The following is a 20,324-nucleotide window of genomic DNA, read 5'->3' as shown; positions in this document are numbered from 1 at the left end:
GCTAAACAGACTTGGTAGGGTTCTTGCTCAAATTAGACCATGAAGAGACAAGCAGGGAAGCCAAGAATGCAGGGTTAAACTGAGGCAGAGTTGTGAGGAGCTAACCTGGGCTTTCAGTCGGGAGAGAATTTTAGTGTTCTGGTTTGTTTCTTGTCAGCTTGACATAAACTAGAATCATCAGGGAAAAAGGAACCACGATGAGGAAATGCCTCCATCAGATTGGCCTGTAGGCAAGTCTGTAGTGCATTATCTTGGTTAATGATTGGTGAGAAGCCAGCCCACTGTGGGCAGTGCCGCCCCCTCGGCAGCTAGTCCTGCCTGGAGGTGTAAGAAAGGTAGCTCGGCACGAGGCTGGCAGCAAGCCAGCAAGTCAGCATTCCTCCCTGGCCTCTGCTCCAAATCCAGCCTTCTGGTTCTGACCTTGAGTTCCCTTTACCAGGGAAGAGAAGCTTTACATCTCCATTTTACAATGAACTAAAACTTTTCCTGCCCCAAGTAGGCTTGGGTCAGTGTTTATCACAGCAACAGAGTAACTAATGTATTTACCCAGAAGGAACTGGATGGTATAAGGAGGAAAGCAAGGGGTGGGGCTCAAGGGGTCTACTCATGGAATCCGAGCTGTCGGTTCGGGGTGACGGGGACATGAATGAATGCATAAAACTATACTTAAAATTGTGTGTTCAAAAAACAATTCTGTGTTCAAACTCTCCCTCGAAGGGAGCACAGGGAGAGAATCTGGGACATGGACACAAGGCCATCTTCCCCAGGTAAGACAGGTAGACTCACAACCAAGAAGCCAGTGGCTGCTGCGGCTCTTTGTGTGTCAGGAAGGAGACAGGAAATGAGTACCGAATGATGTCATGAGATATATGTGGCCTTGGACGGTCCAAGATGGAAGCTCCATGAAACAGGGGCATCAGATGTCAATGGATACTGAATACAAGAAGCTAAGGGTGTGTGAGGGTCCCAGCTGGGTCAGACCCAGGCAGACACAGAGGGGAATATGAAGCACATTGGGGAGACTCAGGAACACTGGGGCCAGGTGCTCTCTGGGGACAGTGATGTGATAGCCACACCCAAGGAGTTCTAACCTAGCAGCCAAGAGCAAAGGGAACCACATGCCCTCTTAGAAGCAATGCTTGCCAAGAAATCAAAGTGAACACGTCGCTAAGAAGCTGGCAGTCTCTGGTCCTGAAGCCTAAAGGAAACATCTCATACGTGCACTGATGCAGACAGATGTGAGAAAATTATTTTTCTGCCTTCCATTCTTCATCACAGACACAAAAACAGCACATAACTAAGGAACTCTCAGTCTACTGGGAGCCAACGATTCGTCACTCCTGTGAGGAGTTCTTGGGTGGTTTCGCATAATCTGGGAGTAAATTTTAGAACAGAATACTGAGTGGGCTGCCTGATCTAAGCCGTTTTCATACACGAGTCCAAATCGGGGAGCTGAGAGAAGCCTCAGCTGAACCATACTGGTCTAACAAAAACTCGGTGGCTTGATTTCTAGATGTTGGGAGGTGTGCCTGGAGCTGGGGACGGATCCCGGGTAGAGACATGAGCTCTGCCCACAGAGAGGTTGCAGGCACTGGAGGAGGCGGGTGCCCAGAGCGCTGTAGGCATGCTGTGCTGGGCTATGGTGCCGGGGAGCCTCCTCCTTAGCCACCCAGTGCTGCCCGACTGCAGGGCAGGGGCTGTGGAGTCCTCGCCCGTCACTTCTCCCTTCTGTCCATTTGTTTGTTGATGCTTGTTTTCTAGTTTGAGGCTGGGGAGCATTCTTGTGTTTGCGTGCGTGCTCGTGTGTGCTCATGCGTGCCGTGGGGATTGCAGGAAGTACACTTGGCTTGTGTTTGCATGTGTTCGTGTCATGTGCGTGGAGTCAGAGGACACCTCAGAATGCATCCTGTTGAGGAAGGGTCTCTCACTGGCCTGAAACTCACCAAGCAACCTAGGCTAACTGACTGGCCTGCAAGCCCCAGAGATCGCTCCTCTCCAGCCCCACCCCCACCCCCTACCCCCCTGCCCCCACATCGGAGTTACAAGCGGTCATCACCATACACATCTCCTTGTTATGCTGATTCTGGGGCTCTAAATCAGGTCTTCAGGTCTGCAACTAAGCCATCTCCTCAGCCCGGTTTTCTGTTGTTACTGTAATAGTATAGACTGACCCAGGGCCTTGCCGGTTCTGGGCATGCGCTCAATATCCCCAGCCCTTTCCCACATCACAGTTTCTTGTCACCTAGATTAGCCTTTAGTTTGTGATCATCCTGCTTCTCCTCCAGAGGGCTAAGATTTCAGGGGTGGGCATCCACATCAGGTATTTCAGTCTCTCTCAGAGAAAATGCTGACCTGCCGTGGGAAGAGAGTTTCTCGCCTCCGTAGCCACCCTGAGTTGGGATTTGATTTCTGTACCCCATTCCCCATGCTCCGTCCGTTCTGCCTAACCAATAGCTGGAATGGGAGGTATGAGAAGCACACTGTGGGGGAGGGGGTGTCACAAAACTGACTTGCAATGAACACAAGATTTGCTCAAGGAAGCAGGCTTTCGAGGCTGTGACCTGGCACTGGGTTTGCAGTGACATGTGATCTGTGTTTTTTGGCAGGACGGTGTCGGGCGGTTCTCGAACCTCTTCCAGATCACGTGAGTCTGCCCTATTCCTTAGTTCTCAGTCTCTGGTCTTTCCAAAGTAAGTGCTGTTGTTCGGGCTTCCTTTTTCTGTCACCTGATGGATTTAGAAGAAGGAAACAATTCTTCCCCACGGGTGTTCTCTCCTGGTGAGGAAAATCACATTGCAGCCGAGGTCCAATCCTCAAGGTCATTGCTAAAGCAGAGGTGAAAATAGTAAGGCTGTTGGTGGGTGTGTCCCAAGACTGATGCTTTTCAATATTCCAGGTGAAATCTTAAGTTGAAACAAACTTTTTTGGGAGATAATTTCATGACAATGTTCTCTTAATAATGTAAAAATATCCTGGTGAGTTTTTTTGTTTGTTTGTTTGTTTTGTGTCTTTTTATGTGTGTCCTTCCTAGAGTTTCAAAGAAAGAAACAGCATTCAATCGCTGATATTTTGTAACATAGTTTAAATAACAGCATGTGGAAGCCACACTAAACATTCGATAATTTGACAACTGTTAGATGCTTGAGCATTAGGTGAAGCTGCTGGGATCACTGGCCAGAATCTTAACAACTGAAGGGAGAGGTTAAAATTTATAACATAATCCAAATATCAAATATTATAAAATTTATGTTCAATTATGTATTCACATAATTTACTTATATAGCTATAGATGATATCTGAAAAACTGGCTTGCTGTTATTTGATGTATGTCTTTAAATTTTTATTTAAAGCTATGGACCTTTACCCACAAGCACACATGCACGTGCACACACACACACACACACATTTGTTTTTACATAAGTAGCTCATACGTAAAGAATATGAGACCTGAAGTGAGGGGCTCCTGAGAGAGACATGTATGGACAGTAAGAAACAGGTGTGACTGGTTATATTTCAACCCGAGCCCCCCCCCCCAGTAAATAGAAAACCAAGCTGTTTGTAGTCACCCCTATGGTCTGTGAGGTAGATGTTGGAGCGCATGCGCTTTACCCCAAGTGACAGCAGCCATCATCCTCCCTCCTGCCACCCCTTATTCCCATGCACACTAACCAAAGTACAAAATGACAAAGTGACGTCAGTTCATGGGTTAGGTCCTTTGAGTGGGTAGCAGGGTCTCCCTGGAGAATGCTAGAAGTCGCTGACAGGATGGGTGCCTCTTATCAGTGTCCTTCTACACACTGCCCACCCTTCCTGCTCAGACGTTCATGCCTGGTTTCACTAAGCTCAGAGCCCTTGGCTCAGCTACACTCAAGGCATAAACCGGAGAGAGGTTATCTAATGTCCTGGGCCCCTGTCATGGGACAGATGCCAAAAATCCTTATGTGTTTACTCAAGTCTCCCACCAAATGAGCCGGGCCAATCACCTCCACCTGCCATCAGGAAAATGAAGCGCTCTCCCTGTGGTCAGAATATGGCCTCTGCAGCTTAGGTCTAGGACATACTGGCAAGACTGTCACCAATTCTCTCCCAACCAAAATGTCCCATCTTCGCCCAGTTTTTCTCTGAAGACCCAACAAGAAGGCCAGTTTCATGGTGCTGATAGCCTAGACCCCGAGGGACAGCTCCAATGGTACCACGCGGTTCTTTACCTGGTGGTTCAGTCCCCTCTCCTGTGGGTGAGCAGGCGCTGGTCTTCCACCCTGGTCTGGTTTCAGCATCACGGGATCTGTTAAAGCCCAGCTTGATAACTGGCCTGAGTCCTAAGTTCACACACAGCCTGTTGGGCTTTCTTTACAAAGAACTTGTTGGGGTTGTGAACTAGCACACTGACAGGTCAAACCGTTGACTCATCCTGTCTTCAGCTTTTCTGTGGAGAACACAGTTTACTAAACCATGATCTGCGCCCTTGCTCTGAGTCAGATGGGAGCCCAGTGACGTCCCCAGATGGGCTTGGCAAGTCTCTCCTGTCCTGTTGCCTCCCTGGGCTCCCCTGAGACTCCTCTCTACCTTTCCAGAGAGAAGAAAGTCTCTGCTGGCCCAGCTTGCTCCTCCCCCTCCCCAGGATTCTCTGACATGGCCAGTCAGAGCACCAGTAGGACCCTTGGCTGGCAGGGCTTTTGTGCAGGAGTGATCTTCCTTCTGCAACCCCATCTGATAAACATGTATAGCTGTAATTAATGGCTCTACTCACCCATAGGAATATGCGTCTGGCCAGCTAACCCAAAAGAAAATTAAACTGAACCCTAACAACTAGACAAATTACAACATAAATATTTTAAATCGCACCCTTGGGAATAATTATATCCTCGGTCTTATTAAAATCTATGACTCTATTTACCAATCATACATTAGTAATCTACTATAGAAACCACAAATACAGCAAGGCCATAAAGCAACAACTTCAACTTTGTACTTTTTTTTTAAAACCCTTGAGTATAAAACATCAAGAGTCCAAAGGACTTCTAGCGCTGCCCCATCTGAGAAGCAGAATTCCCTCTGCAGAATAAGGATCCATGCCCAGACTAACACTGTCTATAACCACTGTGCTGAGTCCCCAGTCATCCACCTATAGAATGCCCTGTACTCTCTGCCCTTCATCTTGAGATATAAAATCATTTGTAATTCAGGTGCTGGGTCAGGTGGAGGTGTTGGAAGGAGTCAGCCTACCTACAACCTGTGTGGCTCTGGGGAGTTACCAACGTCAGTCTAGATTTGTAATATAGAGATATGATTTCCTTGAGACACTGCTTGGGGAATGTGCATGAAAACACTGTGTCCTCTTGAGTTGCTGGCATCGTGTGGCTGTCCTTAGACCTTTCAGATCACCGCCATTCACAGATGTAATTCCATCCATCCACCCAGATCTCTTCCTTAGTGGCAAAGGAAGACTACCATCAGTTGTAGGTAGAGCAGAGCATCCTGGGATCTAGGGAATAAAAGTGACTCTTGGTAGAGCCCCATGACGGCTGCTAGGTCCCTGCTTACACAGAGCAGCATCTGGCTGCAGACCCAACCCAAAGGCACTTGGGAAAGGTTGTGGCCACTCAGTCAGAATTTATCTGCTGTGAACTGGCTCCCCTTCCTGCCTGCCATTTCCAGGCTTCAACCCAAGACCTAAGATGAGGACACATGTAAGCCTGCTTGGGCTACCCTAGCAAAGGGCCATGGCCTAGGTGGCTTGGATCCAAATCATTGCTAATATTTTACCTCAGCCCTGAAAACCAAATCAAGGTGCCAAAGAGTTGCTAAGAACTGTCCCCCTCTGCAGGTGTCTGGAGACCTCTCTTGTGTCTTTCCCCTGGGACACAGATATGATGGGGAAGGAGGTTTCATAGCACTGTGAGGATCTGCTTGTCAATTTTTTATAAAAATTTCAGTCAGTTTACTAAGGGATGCAGCTTAGATTTTTATAAGAATCCTATTATATCTGTACCGCAACTTTAAAAGAATTCGATTTTAACACCGTTAAGTCCTCAATCCACGAAGACTGAGCCTCTTCGCATTCATGAAGGTCTTTTTACATGATCTTCAGTAGCATGCCTTCAGCTAAGCGTAAGCTCCACTTCTGTGGCCTGGTGTACTCATGGGTTTAATTCTCGATATCTTGCTGTCATTCTTTCCTTTTGTATTTTCAAATCGCTATCGGTAACTTATAGAAAAACTAATTGTTATTACCATTGCATACAAACAAACTGAACTTTGAATGGGACCAACCGTGGATCCTGAAACCCTGCTGAACTTTTCATTAGCTCTAAGCGGTACTCATTTGTAGGGATTCTTGACCTCCCCATGTAACAGCTGACACTCTCCCTTTTCACTTCCTGGGACTCACGAAATCATGGGGCCCGCCCAGATGACCCAGAACCCTCTGTGTTTTCAAGTCAGTTCATTAGCATCTTCTACCTGCCCTGTCCCCTCCCAGCAGAGCAAGATGAGTCTTTGATTGAATGACCAAAGAGCTGAGGGTAATTTGGAAGACACCTTTAGGATTCTCTCTATCACAATATCACATTTCTATGTAAGATTCTAATCCCAGAATCTTCACATCTCTCTAAGCCAGCAGGACACGCCCCCTTTATCCACATGGCCCCTCCCTTGGACTTATTCTAGTGTTCCACCCACTTAGAGAAGGAACTTGGCTGCCGTCCTGGATGAAGGGAAACGCCACAGTGACGACGACGACGACAATGACTATGAAGACCCTGAGGTCCAGCTGCCAAAGGCGTGGCCGTCGATGAAGATTTTACCAGCCAGACCTATACAGGAGTCAGAATATGCAGGTACCCTGGGGGTCTGAAGAGGCGCTTCTGTGTGCAACATCACAGGCGCACACTCCAGGACTCAGGGTTTTGTCTGAATCGAGGCTTCCTAGGAGAACTAACCCGAGAGCGCCTCTGAGGTTATTATGAGTGACCTATGGAGTCAAATTCTGTTTTTGCTTGCTGTCGTTGTCAGGCAGGGTCTGCTTGAGTGTTAGGCCTGTCCCTGTGGTGGCAGCGTGGGAGAAGTGGCCAGGCAGGAAGATGGGCATGTGAGACATGAGGTTCCTCTGCATGGTCCGGGAGGGGAGAAAGACAAGGTCGGTTCGCTCTGCAGGTTGCCAGCCTAGGAATGGACCCAGTAGTAACATCCCAGGCACCAGAATGGAGGGAGGCTGGCTTTGTACCCACCCCGGTCTTTTCCCACATAGGGCCGTGTCAGTGGGTTCTCTTGTCACTATAAAGGGAAGGAGGAAGCACTCCTGATTTCTGAGGGCCTGGCTCACAGACATGAGTCTGTAGAGATCTCTTTAGGGAGAATTGTCCCAGAAGCCGTGGACAGGTAAGGAGACACACACCCTTCCACTTCAGAGGCTGAGGGGGGCCGATTCCAAGTTCGAGGGCTACTTGAGCAGCATATGAGACCTTGACTCAAAACAACAACAACAACAACAATAGCAATGGCCTCCGTGTATTCCGTACCCGAAAGCATTCGCTGGCTATCCGCCCTGTGCTGTAGCCATTCCAGAACCGATCAGGAGATAAATATGCAGGAAATGCTATACGGACATACCAAAGGAAAAGGGGGGTGGCACCGGGTGGTGGGCTCCAGGGGCAGATACAGTAGCTCATGTCTGCAGTTGCACCTAGGAGGCTAAAGCAAGAGAATGGCCACAGCTGAAGACCAATCTGAGCTATCCAGTGAGTTTCAGGCCAGCCTGAGCCATGATATGAGACCCTGTCTGAAACAAAACCAATAAGTAAACAAACAAACAGAAAGGAAAAAATAAAGGAAGTGGCATAGCATAAATCTTCAAGAAGTAGTGGCATTTCTCAGGAGGATATAAAAAAATGGAGGCTTGGGGCTGGAGAGATGGCTCAGAGGTTAAGAGCATTGCCTGCTCTTCCAAAGGTCCTGAGTTCCATTCCCAGCAACCACATGGTGGCTCACAACCACCTGTAATGGGGTCTGGTGCCCTCTTGTGGCCTGCAGGCATACATGCAGACAGGATATTGTATACATAATAAATAAATAAATAAATAAATAAATAAATAAATAAATAAATAAATAAATATTATTTTTTTAAAATGGAGGCTAGTCAAGGCCATCCTTGGAGGATGTCTGTGAACCGAAAGGTGCAGGTCTGCCTTCACATCCTCCTTGGGCAAGTACAGGCAGCATCACTAGCCTCTTTGAAAGTGCCTTGTCTGTTTATGTTGCTGTTGTTGTTGTGTTTTGGTTTTTGTTTTTCCTTCACACTAATCCCTCTGGCCACTGGACACACTAGAGAATATTTTCTTCCACAATAGTCCCTTGGGTCATTGTTCACTCTTACTCTTTTGTTTGTTTGTTTGTTTTTTGAGACACAGTTTCTCTGGCTGTCCTGGAACTAGCTCTTTTAGACCAGGCTGGCCTCAAGCTCACAGAGATCCGCCTGCCTCTGCCTCCCAAGTGCTGGAATTAAAGGTGTATGTCACCACCGCCGTAGCATGTAATATACTGTAATAAATTTTGCCTGTCTTCCACCCCCTCCCTGAGCCCCACCCCCCATAAAGAATTGCTTGCCCAGTACCTGCACTGTGCTGGCCCCATGAGTGTGACAAAGTGTGACGCCACAAGCGACAAAGTGCCAAATCCAGCCAGCTTGTAAGGCGCAAGCTTACGAGTTTCATTTTCCCACAGATACACGCTATTTCAAGGATATGATGGAGGCCCCCCTTTTGTTACCTCCCAAGGCTCCTGCCCCCTCTGGGAAGCCATCCTGGAATGCAGGGATGAGGCGACAGGAAGAGGTGAGTAAAGGGGGACCCTGAGGACCTGGCATGAGGAGGGTGCTACTCAGATCTCCTTCCCCAAGGACCCATGGCAGATGGTGAGCAGGGTAGGGCACACTTGGGGCAGCTAAACAGTGTGAGTTACGGGATCATGGGTGTTTGGAGGAGCCTGGAAGGAAAGAAAAGCTACACTTGCTGAAGACTGTGAGCCAGGCATCCGGCTAAAGGATTTACGCCTTACCCAATTATCATTGCATTCTTCAGATCCTCAATTAGAACACAAATCTTTTTGATAATAACACATCATTTTACCAAGATTCTCAGCCCAGCATTGCCAACTATCAAACTGGGCAGTGAGAAGTCTCATGGCTTTCTGAACCTCTGTGATCCTTGTACAAATCAGATAGGAACATGCTACGTGTTGGCCTAAAAGGGTATTTAGAGGAACAGCAGATGGTTTTATGGAAATAGATTTATAGAAATTAAATAAAAGTACAAAGCATTCTGTATGAATTCAAAGCAGAATGTGACGGCCTAGGTGAAAAAGCAGGGACACTGAGGAAGTCCCACTCTGAAACCCTAAGCACGCGGAATCCACGTAAAGTGGAGAGAGCCTTGCCTGCTGCCCTAACCAAACTGGCAATGGGGTGTGGGCAAGCGTGGTGAGTGGCTGGCTCTAGGGAGACTGAATACCGGGGCTGCAGAGAGCATCCAAAAGCCCTCCAGGAGCTGGTCCTCAAGGCGCAATCGGAAATGAATGGCTCCATAAAGAAACGCAGGCTCTCAGGAAAACCCAACTAGCACTCTATTCCAAATCGCAGCCGTGGCTTTCTCCAGGCCTCGGGCTCAGAGTTCATGGAAGAGAAGCAGACCCCTCGGGAACCTTGCCCAGCACAGTCAGCACTAGATAAGATAAACACTGAAGTCCAGTGCTAGCGGGGAAGAAAGGCTTTCCAAGGCCTTGGCACCTCAATGGCCACTTCATCATCCCGTTGCCATTAATAGTTCACTATACCTCCAGTGATGACACTATTGTTACTATGTGTCACAGTGATGTCTCACATTCTGGGAGCATTGCCACTGTGTCTCACATTGTCATATACACACGTACTCATACACACAAACTCACACACACACACACACACACACACACACACACACACCATCCTCAAATGAAGCAGTATTTTTTCCCTCCATTTCACAGAGAGGAAACCTCCAAGCTGCGTGACTCACTATACCCTCACAACTGGCATGTAACAGAGATGAGGTGGAATCACCTGAACTGTCACTAAAGGTCACACTCCACGGTGCCTGCCCAGTGGCTTCCACAGCCCTGGCCGTGGGCACTGGTCTCCATTATGACAGAGTGGCACTCCCTGGCTCCTTTCTCTATCATAAAGATGCAGAGCTGACACCATTAAGATCCCAGATGTCCTTCCCAGTCTCTCATGAGATTTTACGCCAAATAGCACCCAGGACACCACAGTCTCCTCTGTTAGCAATCCACGTATTTATAGTCAGCCAATGTCTACTGGCGGCACACAGCAGTCTCTACCAACAGTGGGCCCAGGGACATACGCATGTATGCTGAGGACTCTAGCCATAGAGTAGCCGGACACGTGGCTGTGGCATGAGCTGTGTGAGCTGATGGTGCTGCATTGTCTTTTACAGGTCTTTTTCAGGGACAAGCCCATCTCTAAGGATGTCAGAAGCCAGCGCTTTAAAGGTAAGGTCCGAAGAATTTAAAATCCCATGGAGTATCTCCCCTGCTCCCACGGTCCTGTGCTCTGCTTGTGGTCACAGGCCCCCATACACCAGGAGCTCTGATGATGCTCAGAGAAATGACTGTCCTATTCTGCCACCATGCATGCTTCTCAACTTTTACAGCCTTACCTTATTGGCAAAGAAATTGATTAGGAAAACTTATATTCTGTCCTACATCATCTGAGAAAGGCATTGTTTCAAAAAAAAAAAACATATGTATTGCATTCAAATAAGTCATTTCTATAAGCACATGCCCCGAAAAAAAAATCACAAGATAGGAATCTAATTTTAAAATGTTGATTAATGAATATGAAAATGGGCTTTAGAGCTTGAGGCAAAACTACTCAATTTGGCGACAGCAGCACAGGTACGAGCCTGAAAGGAAGTAATCAATTCCATTGATGCTGGAAGCACAAACCAAGGGCAGCTGGAGAAATTCAGTTGGATCCTATCTATTATGGCTCTCATCATTTTCCTGTCTCATCATTTCCCCCTGGCCCCATTGTCCCTTACGATGTCCCGTGAAAAAAGATGTCTATGATTTACAGTCCCCAATAACTGAAACCCACGTGCTTAATGGTGAATCCCAACGTGTCCTTTAATAAGGAAGGGCAGCACTACACGTCTCTATAGGAAACGACGATGACCACAAAGCTGGGTAGTTTAAGAAAGTTTACTTACCAAGGAACTATTTACAGAAGTACGCTGGGTACAGAATCGTAGTGTAGATCCAGGGCTGATGTGACCAGGGGGTGGGAGATCCCCACCCTAGGCCCAGAGAGATGGGGAGGAGCTACTGAAAGCCACAGTGGCATAGTGGGGAGACCGCCCAGGGAGGGAGTTGGGTTAATTTCCCATTGCTACAACAAAAATCTCTAAGAAAGCCAACTTAAAAGGAGCAGAAGTTGCTTTTGCTCACAGTTTCAGAGATCTTGGACCACAGCTGGGTGACTGGTGCTTTGGGGCTGTGGTGAGGCAGAGCATCAAGAGGACAGAGAATGTTAGAGGAAAATCTCATGATCTGAAAATGTCTTGGAAGCAGAGAGAGAGAGGAAGGGGCTGAGTACCAATATTCCCAGCAAAAGCAGGTCCCCAATGACCCCTAACTTCCTCTCCTAACTCCTTTCTCCTTCCTAGGGTCCCCAGAACTCCACAATAAGTATCGCAGGCTGACAAAAGACCCATGACCCATGAGTCTTTGATGGACATTTAATATAAAAAGGATATAAACCATGATAGGAACCAGGGAGGTAAATGCTCAGCCCCCCTCAATCCCTGTCTGGCTCCCCAGCACAGACTACTTGGGGACACAATGCTGATGGCAGAATGAAGGAAGAGAAGGATGCTCGCAGCAAGGAGCAGGGTGTGCAGAGCAAGGGCAGCAGCCTGGGCCCAGTCTCTGGCTGCCGTGAGGCCTTCAGCAAGGTGCCTATCATTCCTGAAGAGAGCAGACCTCTTCAAGATCAACAGCAGGCAGGCTGATGCCCACTTGTTTCAGTATAGCCACTTGGGAGACCCATCACACATAAGCAGGGAAGGTTCTAATACCTCCAGTCTGCAGCTCATCCCCAGCCAGCTTAGCCTCACAGGTTCCAGTATGACTCTGTCGCCCTCCTGAACTCTGGTTTGACACGGAGAAGCCGTCTTCTCAAGGCTTCTTAGGTCCTTTACGGACAGCTTCTCTGTCTACTCAAATACAACTCATTCTATCAACTGATTTGCTTCTACTCTTTAAACACTAAGGAGCATTGTGCAAAACTCTTTTCACTTCTCCTGACAGCGACAGGGAACAGAAGTCCAACCACTCACAAGCCAAGCCCTGATCATTCAATATGCACAAGCCTTCAGTAATAGTAGCACACTCTACTCCTGTGATGAAAAATGAGTCCTGGGACAAGAAACAGCAGAGCAGTCTCAGTGGCTGCTGTCCATCTGTCTGGACATGTCACTTCCTTAATATTTCATCAGTTCATAAGATCTGGAAAAGAAAAGAAAATCTCAAGCAGTAAAATAGAGAAAGGAAAAGCAAAACCTGAAGGAAAATAGAGATCATCCTAGTTTGCCTCTGAGGTTCTTAGTAGTTCTCCATGGAATATTAATTTCACATATCAAAATAGCAGACCGAGTCCTCAGGGAGAAGGCGTGGGTTTGCTTCTCATGGATGTGCTGGTACTGTCTGTTTTATAGAGGATGCTGGCTGATGCCATGGTGTGGTGGTTTGAATGACATGTCCCCCATGGTCTTGGACATGTGAGTACTAGGTCCCCAGGGGAAGGCTCTGTTTGAGTAGGCTCAGGAGATGTGGCCTTGTTGGAGAATGTATGGCAGGCTTTGACAGTTGAAAGACTAAGAGCATTTCTAGCTTTCTCTCTCTCTCTCTCTCTCTCTCTCTCTCTCTCTCTCTCTCTCTCTCTCTCTCTCTCCCTCTCTCCTTTGTGCTTGTGGCTCAAGATGTCAACTTGCTACTCCAGCCCCCCCATGCTCACCCCCTTCCCCGCCATGATGAACTCTTCTCCCTCAGGAACATAAGCCCAAATGATCCCTTCCTTCAATATCATGGTGTTTTATCACAGCAATAGAAAAGCGGCTAAGGTGGATGGCTACAAAGATCTAACTGCTTTTTCAAAGTGATCCCCCAGTATCATCTCAGGCCATCACTGGAGACAGTAACTCAAGTAAAGCAAGGCTCATTGACGGCAGGGCAGGATTCTCGAAGCTTCTTCCGTGACTATAGTCCTTCCCCACACTTCTAGAACTGATGATCTCCACCGTCACCCTGGACACTCAGGTACTACCGACAGAGGGGAGAAAATAAATACTGACCCACTTCCCCCTGCTTTTAGGATCAGGCACCTGGAGGGTAAATGCCAGGATGATTTGTGTTCATTACAGAACTCTGTATTTTTGATGCCAATTTATTCTCACAAAATGTCACAGGAAAAAGGAACCACACCCATCGATTCAGGAACAGAGGGATTTTATGATGCTATTTTTCATCAAGTTAAGCAGCTACAGTTTTATGTAAATGTATGTCTCCTGTCATTTTTCCTCCAATCATTACCCAGAAAGCATCAGATTTCGAGATTTTGCATTCCCTGAAGGTGGAGGAAGGGTTTTTTTTTTTTTTTCTCCTGGAAATGAGCAAAAGTTTTAATTGGAGGTAAAGTTGTTACCATATAAGCTGTGTGTGATGACCCATCAGCAATAACCACAGATCCAGAGGACACCTTTTTTTCAAGGACAGCTGTTACTTTCCAATAGTCAGGACATAGCTTCCTGGGAGCCGTGAAGCCGAGAACACACGCAGCCCCAGTGTACATCTCCCTGCCTGGGATGTAAACTAAATTCAAACGCTAAACCAATATTCTTTGAAGTGACACGCATACTCTATTCAGGAATCACTTCATAAAGAAATACAATAAACCATCCAAGAAAAAGAATTATGCTCGGCAGCTGAATGAGCAAATCCAGAAATACAAGCCTGGCTTGTTGAAAGCAGCAAACCAGATTCCACACAGCGCCCTCCAGAGGGATCGCGCAAATTTGCATCTAAAGGGACTGGGATGCTGAAACATTCAGAGGTCACTTTGGAGTCAGTCTGGCTCAAGGCTCAGGTGGCCCGTGCTGAGGTGCAGCTGGGGGTTAGCCAGCCAGGAGTGGAGCCTAGATCACCAGCGCAGTATTCACCAGCTGCAGATGTTCCCTGGGCCACTGGCCAGTGTTGCCATTCAGTCACCTGCAGCTCCTGTACCGATGGCCCGCTCCTCCAAACTGTTCAGTTCCAGGGGAGAACAGGTGGGTGGTACTGTGCCCCAGTGGCTGCAGGTGGCAACACAAAACACAATGGAACTAGGTATTCCGTAAACTGCATACTTAAAAATACTAAACCTTAGCTCACAGATTGATAAGAGAGAAATGAAAGGCTGACTTGTGTTTGTGTTGGATTTAAATTTATTTCAATTACAACCCATGGTCCAAAATCAACACAAATATCAGTACCATGCTGGATTCAAAACTAATGCTTTAAACTAAACATCACACATTAATGAGACCTTTAAAAATCAATTTCTTAAGCTAGCATACAAAGAAATGGTTTTAATTATGGTACTTTCATGAATATGTGTCATTGTAGTGGTTCTAATTATTCTCCATCCCTCAAGGCCCTTTACTCCCGATTCTGGCCTCCTTCCCTGCAATGGCCCCCTTCAGTGTTCAGGTCCCATGCTAGTAATTGCTCTTTCTCTCCCTAAAGATCTCTTCCTTCTATCTCATGGTCTCCTTCTTATTTCCATCAAGTACAGGCTCATGCACACATGCACACTCACATACACATCTGCACACATATGCACCCACAAACACACACTCACACATGCACTCATATACACACTTAAATCTAGGTTCAGCCTGCCTTGTTTAGCTTAACATGGTGTCTTCCATTTCTATCCATTCACGCAAGTGACAGAATCCTGGTCTTTGCAGCTGAGTAATATTCCACTGTGTATATATACCACAATGTCACTTAATCTGATTCCATAATTTGGCTGTTGAGGAAGGATGCTGCCACAATGGATACAGGCATTGTTTAGGGCAAATGTTCTTCAATCTTTAAAAGAAGGTTTTTGAATATAAACCCCTTCTATCCTCCTCCTCCCCACCCCCTGCCTCTCTCCTCTCTTCTCTCTCCTCCCTCAAGCCTCTGGGGAACTGGAGGAGGGTGAAGAATGGCAGCCGTGCACTCTCTCCTTTCACTTAGTTTTTCTAATTCATATCCTTTATCACAATTCGGAGGAAAGGCATACACAGCCAGTATACTAAAGTTCACAGTGCATCAGTCCTCTGTGAGCTCCACGCCAGTGGGTTTAGCCATCGGCTGAGAGCATGCTTGAACAATTAAGTCTGTACTGAACGCATACAAACTTTTCTTCGTAGGCTGTTCCCTCAACAATACGGTAAGCCACTACTGATAGGGTTTGGGATTTACAAATAATCTGGAAATTAATTATAACAGAAGTTGGACATAGGCATACAGAGGCTTTATGCTATTTTATACAAAAAGCTTGAGCATCCAAAAAAAATCAGTATCCATGGGGGTCTGGCATCAAGCCATTACCCTCAGGATTCCCCAGGAATGGTGATGGGGGATTAAAGCTGGAAAGAAGTTAGCTTGAAGTAAGCTGATCTCACAACCACTTAGCCACTAGTATTCAGCACCTGTAATGTGATCAGCTCTCGGGCTGCTGAGTGAGGCCCAAGTCTCCACATGGCTCTCTCCAGCCAGAGGATGGGTTTCTAAAAGAGAGGGGACATTCACACTGATGACACCAGCTGTGCCAGGAGGGCTCTACTTCCAAACTTACTGCTTGCCAAGGTTCTGCATGCCAGGGAGCTATACCAGACCACACAGGCCAGTGTGTTGAGTTCTGTACTAGGAGTTGAGATAACCAAGAAAACCATACTACTTCCCACTGGGAGGAGCTGTGTGTCTCCCAGAAAAGTCTCAGGAGCAAGGGACATGGAACTGAGATGTGGGACAATGGACTTGGGGAAGAAAAACAGCCTTTTTGATGCTTAAAAAAGCGACAGTGTGGCTGGCTATACACTGGATTTTGGGGGAGTTGACCCTGGATCCAAATCCTGACTGTACTGCTCCCAGCCAGAAGACCTGAAAGTAACTCAGGAACCTAAGCTGGGGTTCTCACATCAACAATACTACACGACAAGGTGTCTGAGGACGGCATCAGAGGAAACCCACAGCACTGTTATGATGGTGGCCCCTCCAGTGTGGTTCCACACTGGTCATCCTAGATCCCTGCCCCCTTATTACAGTCCCCTGACTCCTACTGCAGGCTGAAACCATTTCCTGTCTACCTAGTTTGGGTTTTAGCATGCAAGTTAACCTGTTGTGCCGAATTGGTTAAAAAGTGAACCAGAGGCTTCAGTCACAGAGAACACAGCTCATGACATCGTCTCCATGCGGCAAACGTGCGGCACCATGCTGGGCACGTGGGAAATGTTTATGAGATCCCTCTTAGGACTTAGCCTGTGTTAACAGTGTAGAGATAAACATCATCACCCTGACTAATGCCACAGGACCACACAGTACGTCAATCTCACTGGGTGGGGGACCAGCACAGGGACAACTCAAGAGGCTCTGGTAATTTGGGGCCCATTCCTGCCTGTGCTTCCAAATTCAGCTGCATCTTGTTCCTTGACTGGACCCTCACACCTCAGCTGTGGAAGCAGAAGTCTGTGTTCGCTAGCGTTTTGTGAATCCATACCACCCCTGCCTAGTGTTTGTCCATCACTTTACCCTGCCTTCCCACTCTCCTTCATCCAAACACATGCAAGGCAGCCGAAAACACCTCCCTCCTGGCTTGGACTGGAAGAATTGCTCCATCTCACTTTCCCCACTGGCCCCAGCATGAAAGCTGTTGAAAGGCTTGTTCCTAAATGCAGTGCCTTCTGATTTTATCCGAGGGGATGTGAGAGCCATTAGGTTCCTACAACAATCTTGGCTTCACCTAACATGATCCCTTCCCACTGCTTCCCCGAGGATGGCTTCAGTAATTTATTGCTGCAATTAATTTCTGAAGGCTATGATGGACTTGAAGATGCTTCTCCGGCAGGCTCTGCCAAGTGGACATTACTAGCCACTGGGATTATTTAAGTCGCTTCTTTGGACTCCTCCATAATTAATCATCAAGACACAAAATGCTAATGCTCATAAAAGTCTTAGACACAATAAATTTTGTGATTGAGGCCAAGTTTTATCTAATTTTCCTCCAAGTCCATTTCTGTAATTATAGGACATTACATGGATGCTCTGTTTCTGGGAGTGTTTGCATGTGAATACCACCTGTGTTCAACACAAATTGGATGGAAGCTTAGGTCAGTGGTCCTCAACCTTCCTAATGCTACAACTCTTTAATACAGTTACTCGTGTTGTGATCAACCCTAACCACAAAATGATTGCATTGCTACTTCATAACTATAACTGCGCTGTAACATGGAGGGCAGGCTTGTCCCGCCTGGTACCCCACAGCCAGCAAGCCCCAAAGAAAATCACACAGAGAGTCTGCATTAATTATAAACTGATTGGCCCATAAGCTCAGTCTTCTTATTAGCTCTTGTAGCTTATATTAACCCATTATTCTTATCTATGTTAGCCACATGGCTCAATACCTTTCAGCTGGGCAGGTTACATCTTGCTTCTTGGTGGTCTGGGCTGGAATGGGAGGAATGGGCTTCCTCCTTCCTAGCATTCTCCTGTTCTCATTGTCCTGCCTCTACTTCCTGTCTGGTTGACCCACCTATACTTTCTGCCTGGCCAGTCAGTGTTTATTTAAAACATGATTGACAGAATACAAACAATTCTCCCACACCACTGGGCTACTGCTATGAATTGTAATATAAGTATCTGATAAGCAGGATATCTGATATGTGACTCCTGTGAAAGGGTTGCTCAGACCCCAAAGGTTTGAGACCCACAGGTTGAAAACCACTGCCTTAGGTGAAAACTAAATATTTCACGCCTAAGACCCCAAAGAATTAGATTTCATAATCTGTATTTTAACTTTTAAGTCACCAAGGCTTATGCTCAACTTAAGTGACGTCACAGGTCCCATTTGTGGCCACCCTGCTTTGTGTCTTCTATTAAGAGACAAAAATCTTGGCTCCTGTGATATGAGTCTCATTTTCTCATTTTCTAAAAAATCACAGATAAGGAGAGAAGTAGCCCAGGGAGACCAAACAATTTGTGTCAAGTTATGCAGTTTGTTGATAATAACAGCGAGACTCGATTCTCAACTCATAAGCCTGGGGAAATGCCAAACAGTCAGGTATCTAGAGAAGAGAACTCAAACACGAATGCCAATGCGGTCTCTGTGCTACTGATAGAGAGAAGCATAACATACACTTGTAAAGTAAGAGCGAGAGATAAAATATCCCTTATTCCAAATGTATAGAGCCAGTTGTTTTCCGTTTCACTGTTTTCAGGCTCCTGCTGTGGAGCCCAGCTGCCCCTGGACTCATTCTGCAACCCTGGCTGGCCTCGAACTTAAGGTCCTCTTGCCTCCACCTCCTGAGTGCTGGGATTACAGACTTGAGCTACCACACTTAACTCTGATTGACTTTTGTCCAAGCTCTTGCATCCACAGCCAAATCACAGCTTCCAGGGTAGGAAGGCATGGACCATTTCCTAACTAAGCTGAAAACTAGTTTTCTAGACGTCTGTTTCCTTAGGCACACTCTTTAGAACGCAATGCCTATGCGCATTATACAAGTAGAAGTAGGGTGTGCTCGCGTAACACTTTCTCTAAAACTTTCTTAAGTTTGGACAAGTGGCAAAGCATTGTGTAACATTCCCCTTCGTGGAAATACTCCCAGCATGCCAGTCTTCACGTACCAGAGTGCTCATGACCATGGAATTGGAAGAGATGTCATTTCATAGCGTGGGAAGATCACCTCAGTGATACATACAATAACACACAGGAAGCAATGCATGCATTTGTGTTCCTTATCTTTGTTTTGACGTGACTTAACTGTCCAATTCTATGCTTTATTTTTGATAATGTCTATATTTAACAACCAGCTTAGAAAATCCTTGCCATTTAACAATCAGGTCTTACAGTGTGGTACAAGCCTCTCCTGCGCATCTCAAAGAGACCTCTAAAACTTCCCCTTCTCCAAGAAGCACAGCTTCAACTTTACATAACACTGTGTCCTTACATTCTTCAGGGTTTGACCCCAAAATAGTCAAGCCCAGGTCTGTTAGCTTCCACAGCTGTGCTCTGCTCCCTTCCCCCAATCACCTACTTCTCCAGAAACAAGCACCCTGGCTAGAAGTGGGAGCCCTAATGGAAAGGGGAGGACCAGTCTCTTTGCAGAGAATGCTGAGTACAGCACTGGCCACCAGAGGGCAGACATGTCACCTCCCAGTGAAAAGCCTCCTCACACTTGGAGGGGAAAAGTCCTTAAGATAGGCCTGAAGGGTCCTCTGGTCTGACTGACAGGAAACTCTTCCCAGCTTTGGAGAACACCTGTGGGCTATGTCAGAATAGCCAAAAATCCCCTCTCCAGCCTCCCACTGCACAGCAGAAACAAAGTGTGTGTGTATTAGAAGCTGTGCCTCAAAGTTTTTTTTAATAAATAATCATTTTTAAAGATAGGAAGTATGCCTTGATGTGCTCTAATTCATGTCTCCCACACACAAATTCTGAGGGAGTATCAGAAATCACCCATTCCTCAGCCCAGCAGTTTGTTTCATTCCTGCTGGCTGAGCCTATGGTGAACCCTGGGAGCCAAGGCCAGGCTGGAGGTGTGGTTGGGTAAGTAGAATGCTGGCTTAGCACAACCTAAGGTCCCAAGTTTGATGTGTGCACTACTAAGAAAAACAAATTGAAAGGTCAGTCCGAAAAAAAAAATCCACTCCGAATCTTACCTTTTTATTATTATTATTATTATTGCAAATACCTGACCTGTTAGGTCTTTATTAAACAAGGTCCCCTGATGGAAAACAAAGAACCTTGCTGGATTTTAGCCCAGTTGCCACAAAAGCTGACAGCTATGTGGTGAGTTACTTCACCTGCCTTTGCTTGCCCATAGGTCACCCAGACCACTTACCTCGTGAAATGTTGATAGCTAAACCAGCAGCGTGGGGAGGCCCCTGGCATGGGTGGTTTGTCAGCATGCATGCCTGCCTGCTGCAGCTGACAGAGTGGAGGGGAGTCCAGGCCTTTGGTTTTTCTA

General features: G+C 46.8%; 1 protein-coding gene across 1 annotated transcript in view; it reads left to right on the top strand.

Moving 5' to 3' along the window:
* Window positions 1-20,324, top strand: part of Clnk (cytokine dependent hematopoietic cell linker) — a 105,675-nt gene that overhangs the window by 37,487 nt on the left and 47,864 nt on the right. Inside the window, exons 4-7 of the mRNA XM_050149611.1 lie at window positions 2,607-2,644; window positions 6,686-6,839; window positions 8,722-8,831; window positions 10,485-10,539. Coding sequence (XP_050005568.1) covers window positions 2,607-2,644; window positions 6,686-6,839; window positions 8,722-8,831; window positions 10,485-10,539 — 357 coding nt within the window. The remainder of the gene's footprint in view (window positions 1-2,606; window positions 2,645-6,685; window positions 6,840-8,721; window positions 8,832-10,484; window positions 10,540-20,324) is intronic.

This window comes from Alexandromys fortis, unplaced genomic scaffold (genome assembly GCF_014885135.2).
Source record: "Alexandromys fortis isolate MF-2015 unplaced genomic scaffold, M_Fortis_MF-2015_v1.1 scaffold_0, whole genome shotgun sequence".
In the NCBI taxonomy this organism is placed as follows: Eukaryota; Metazoa; Chordata; class Mammalia; order Rodentia; family Cricetidae; genus Alexandromys; species Alexandromys fortis.
This window is presented reverse-complemented; position numbering and strand designations above follow the sequence as displayed.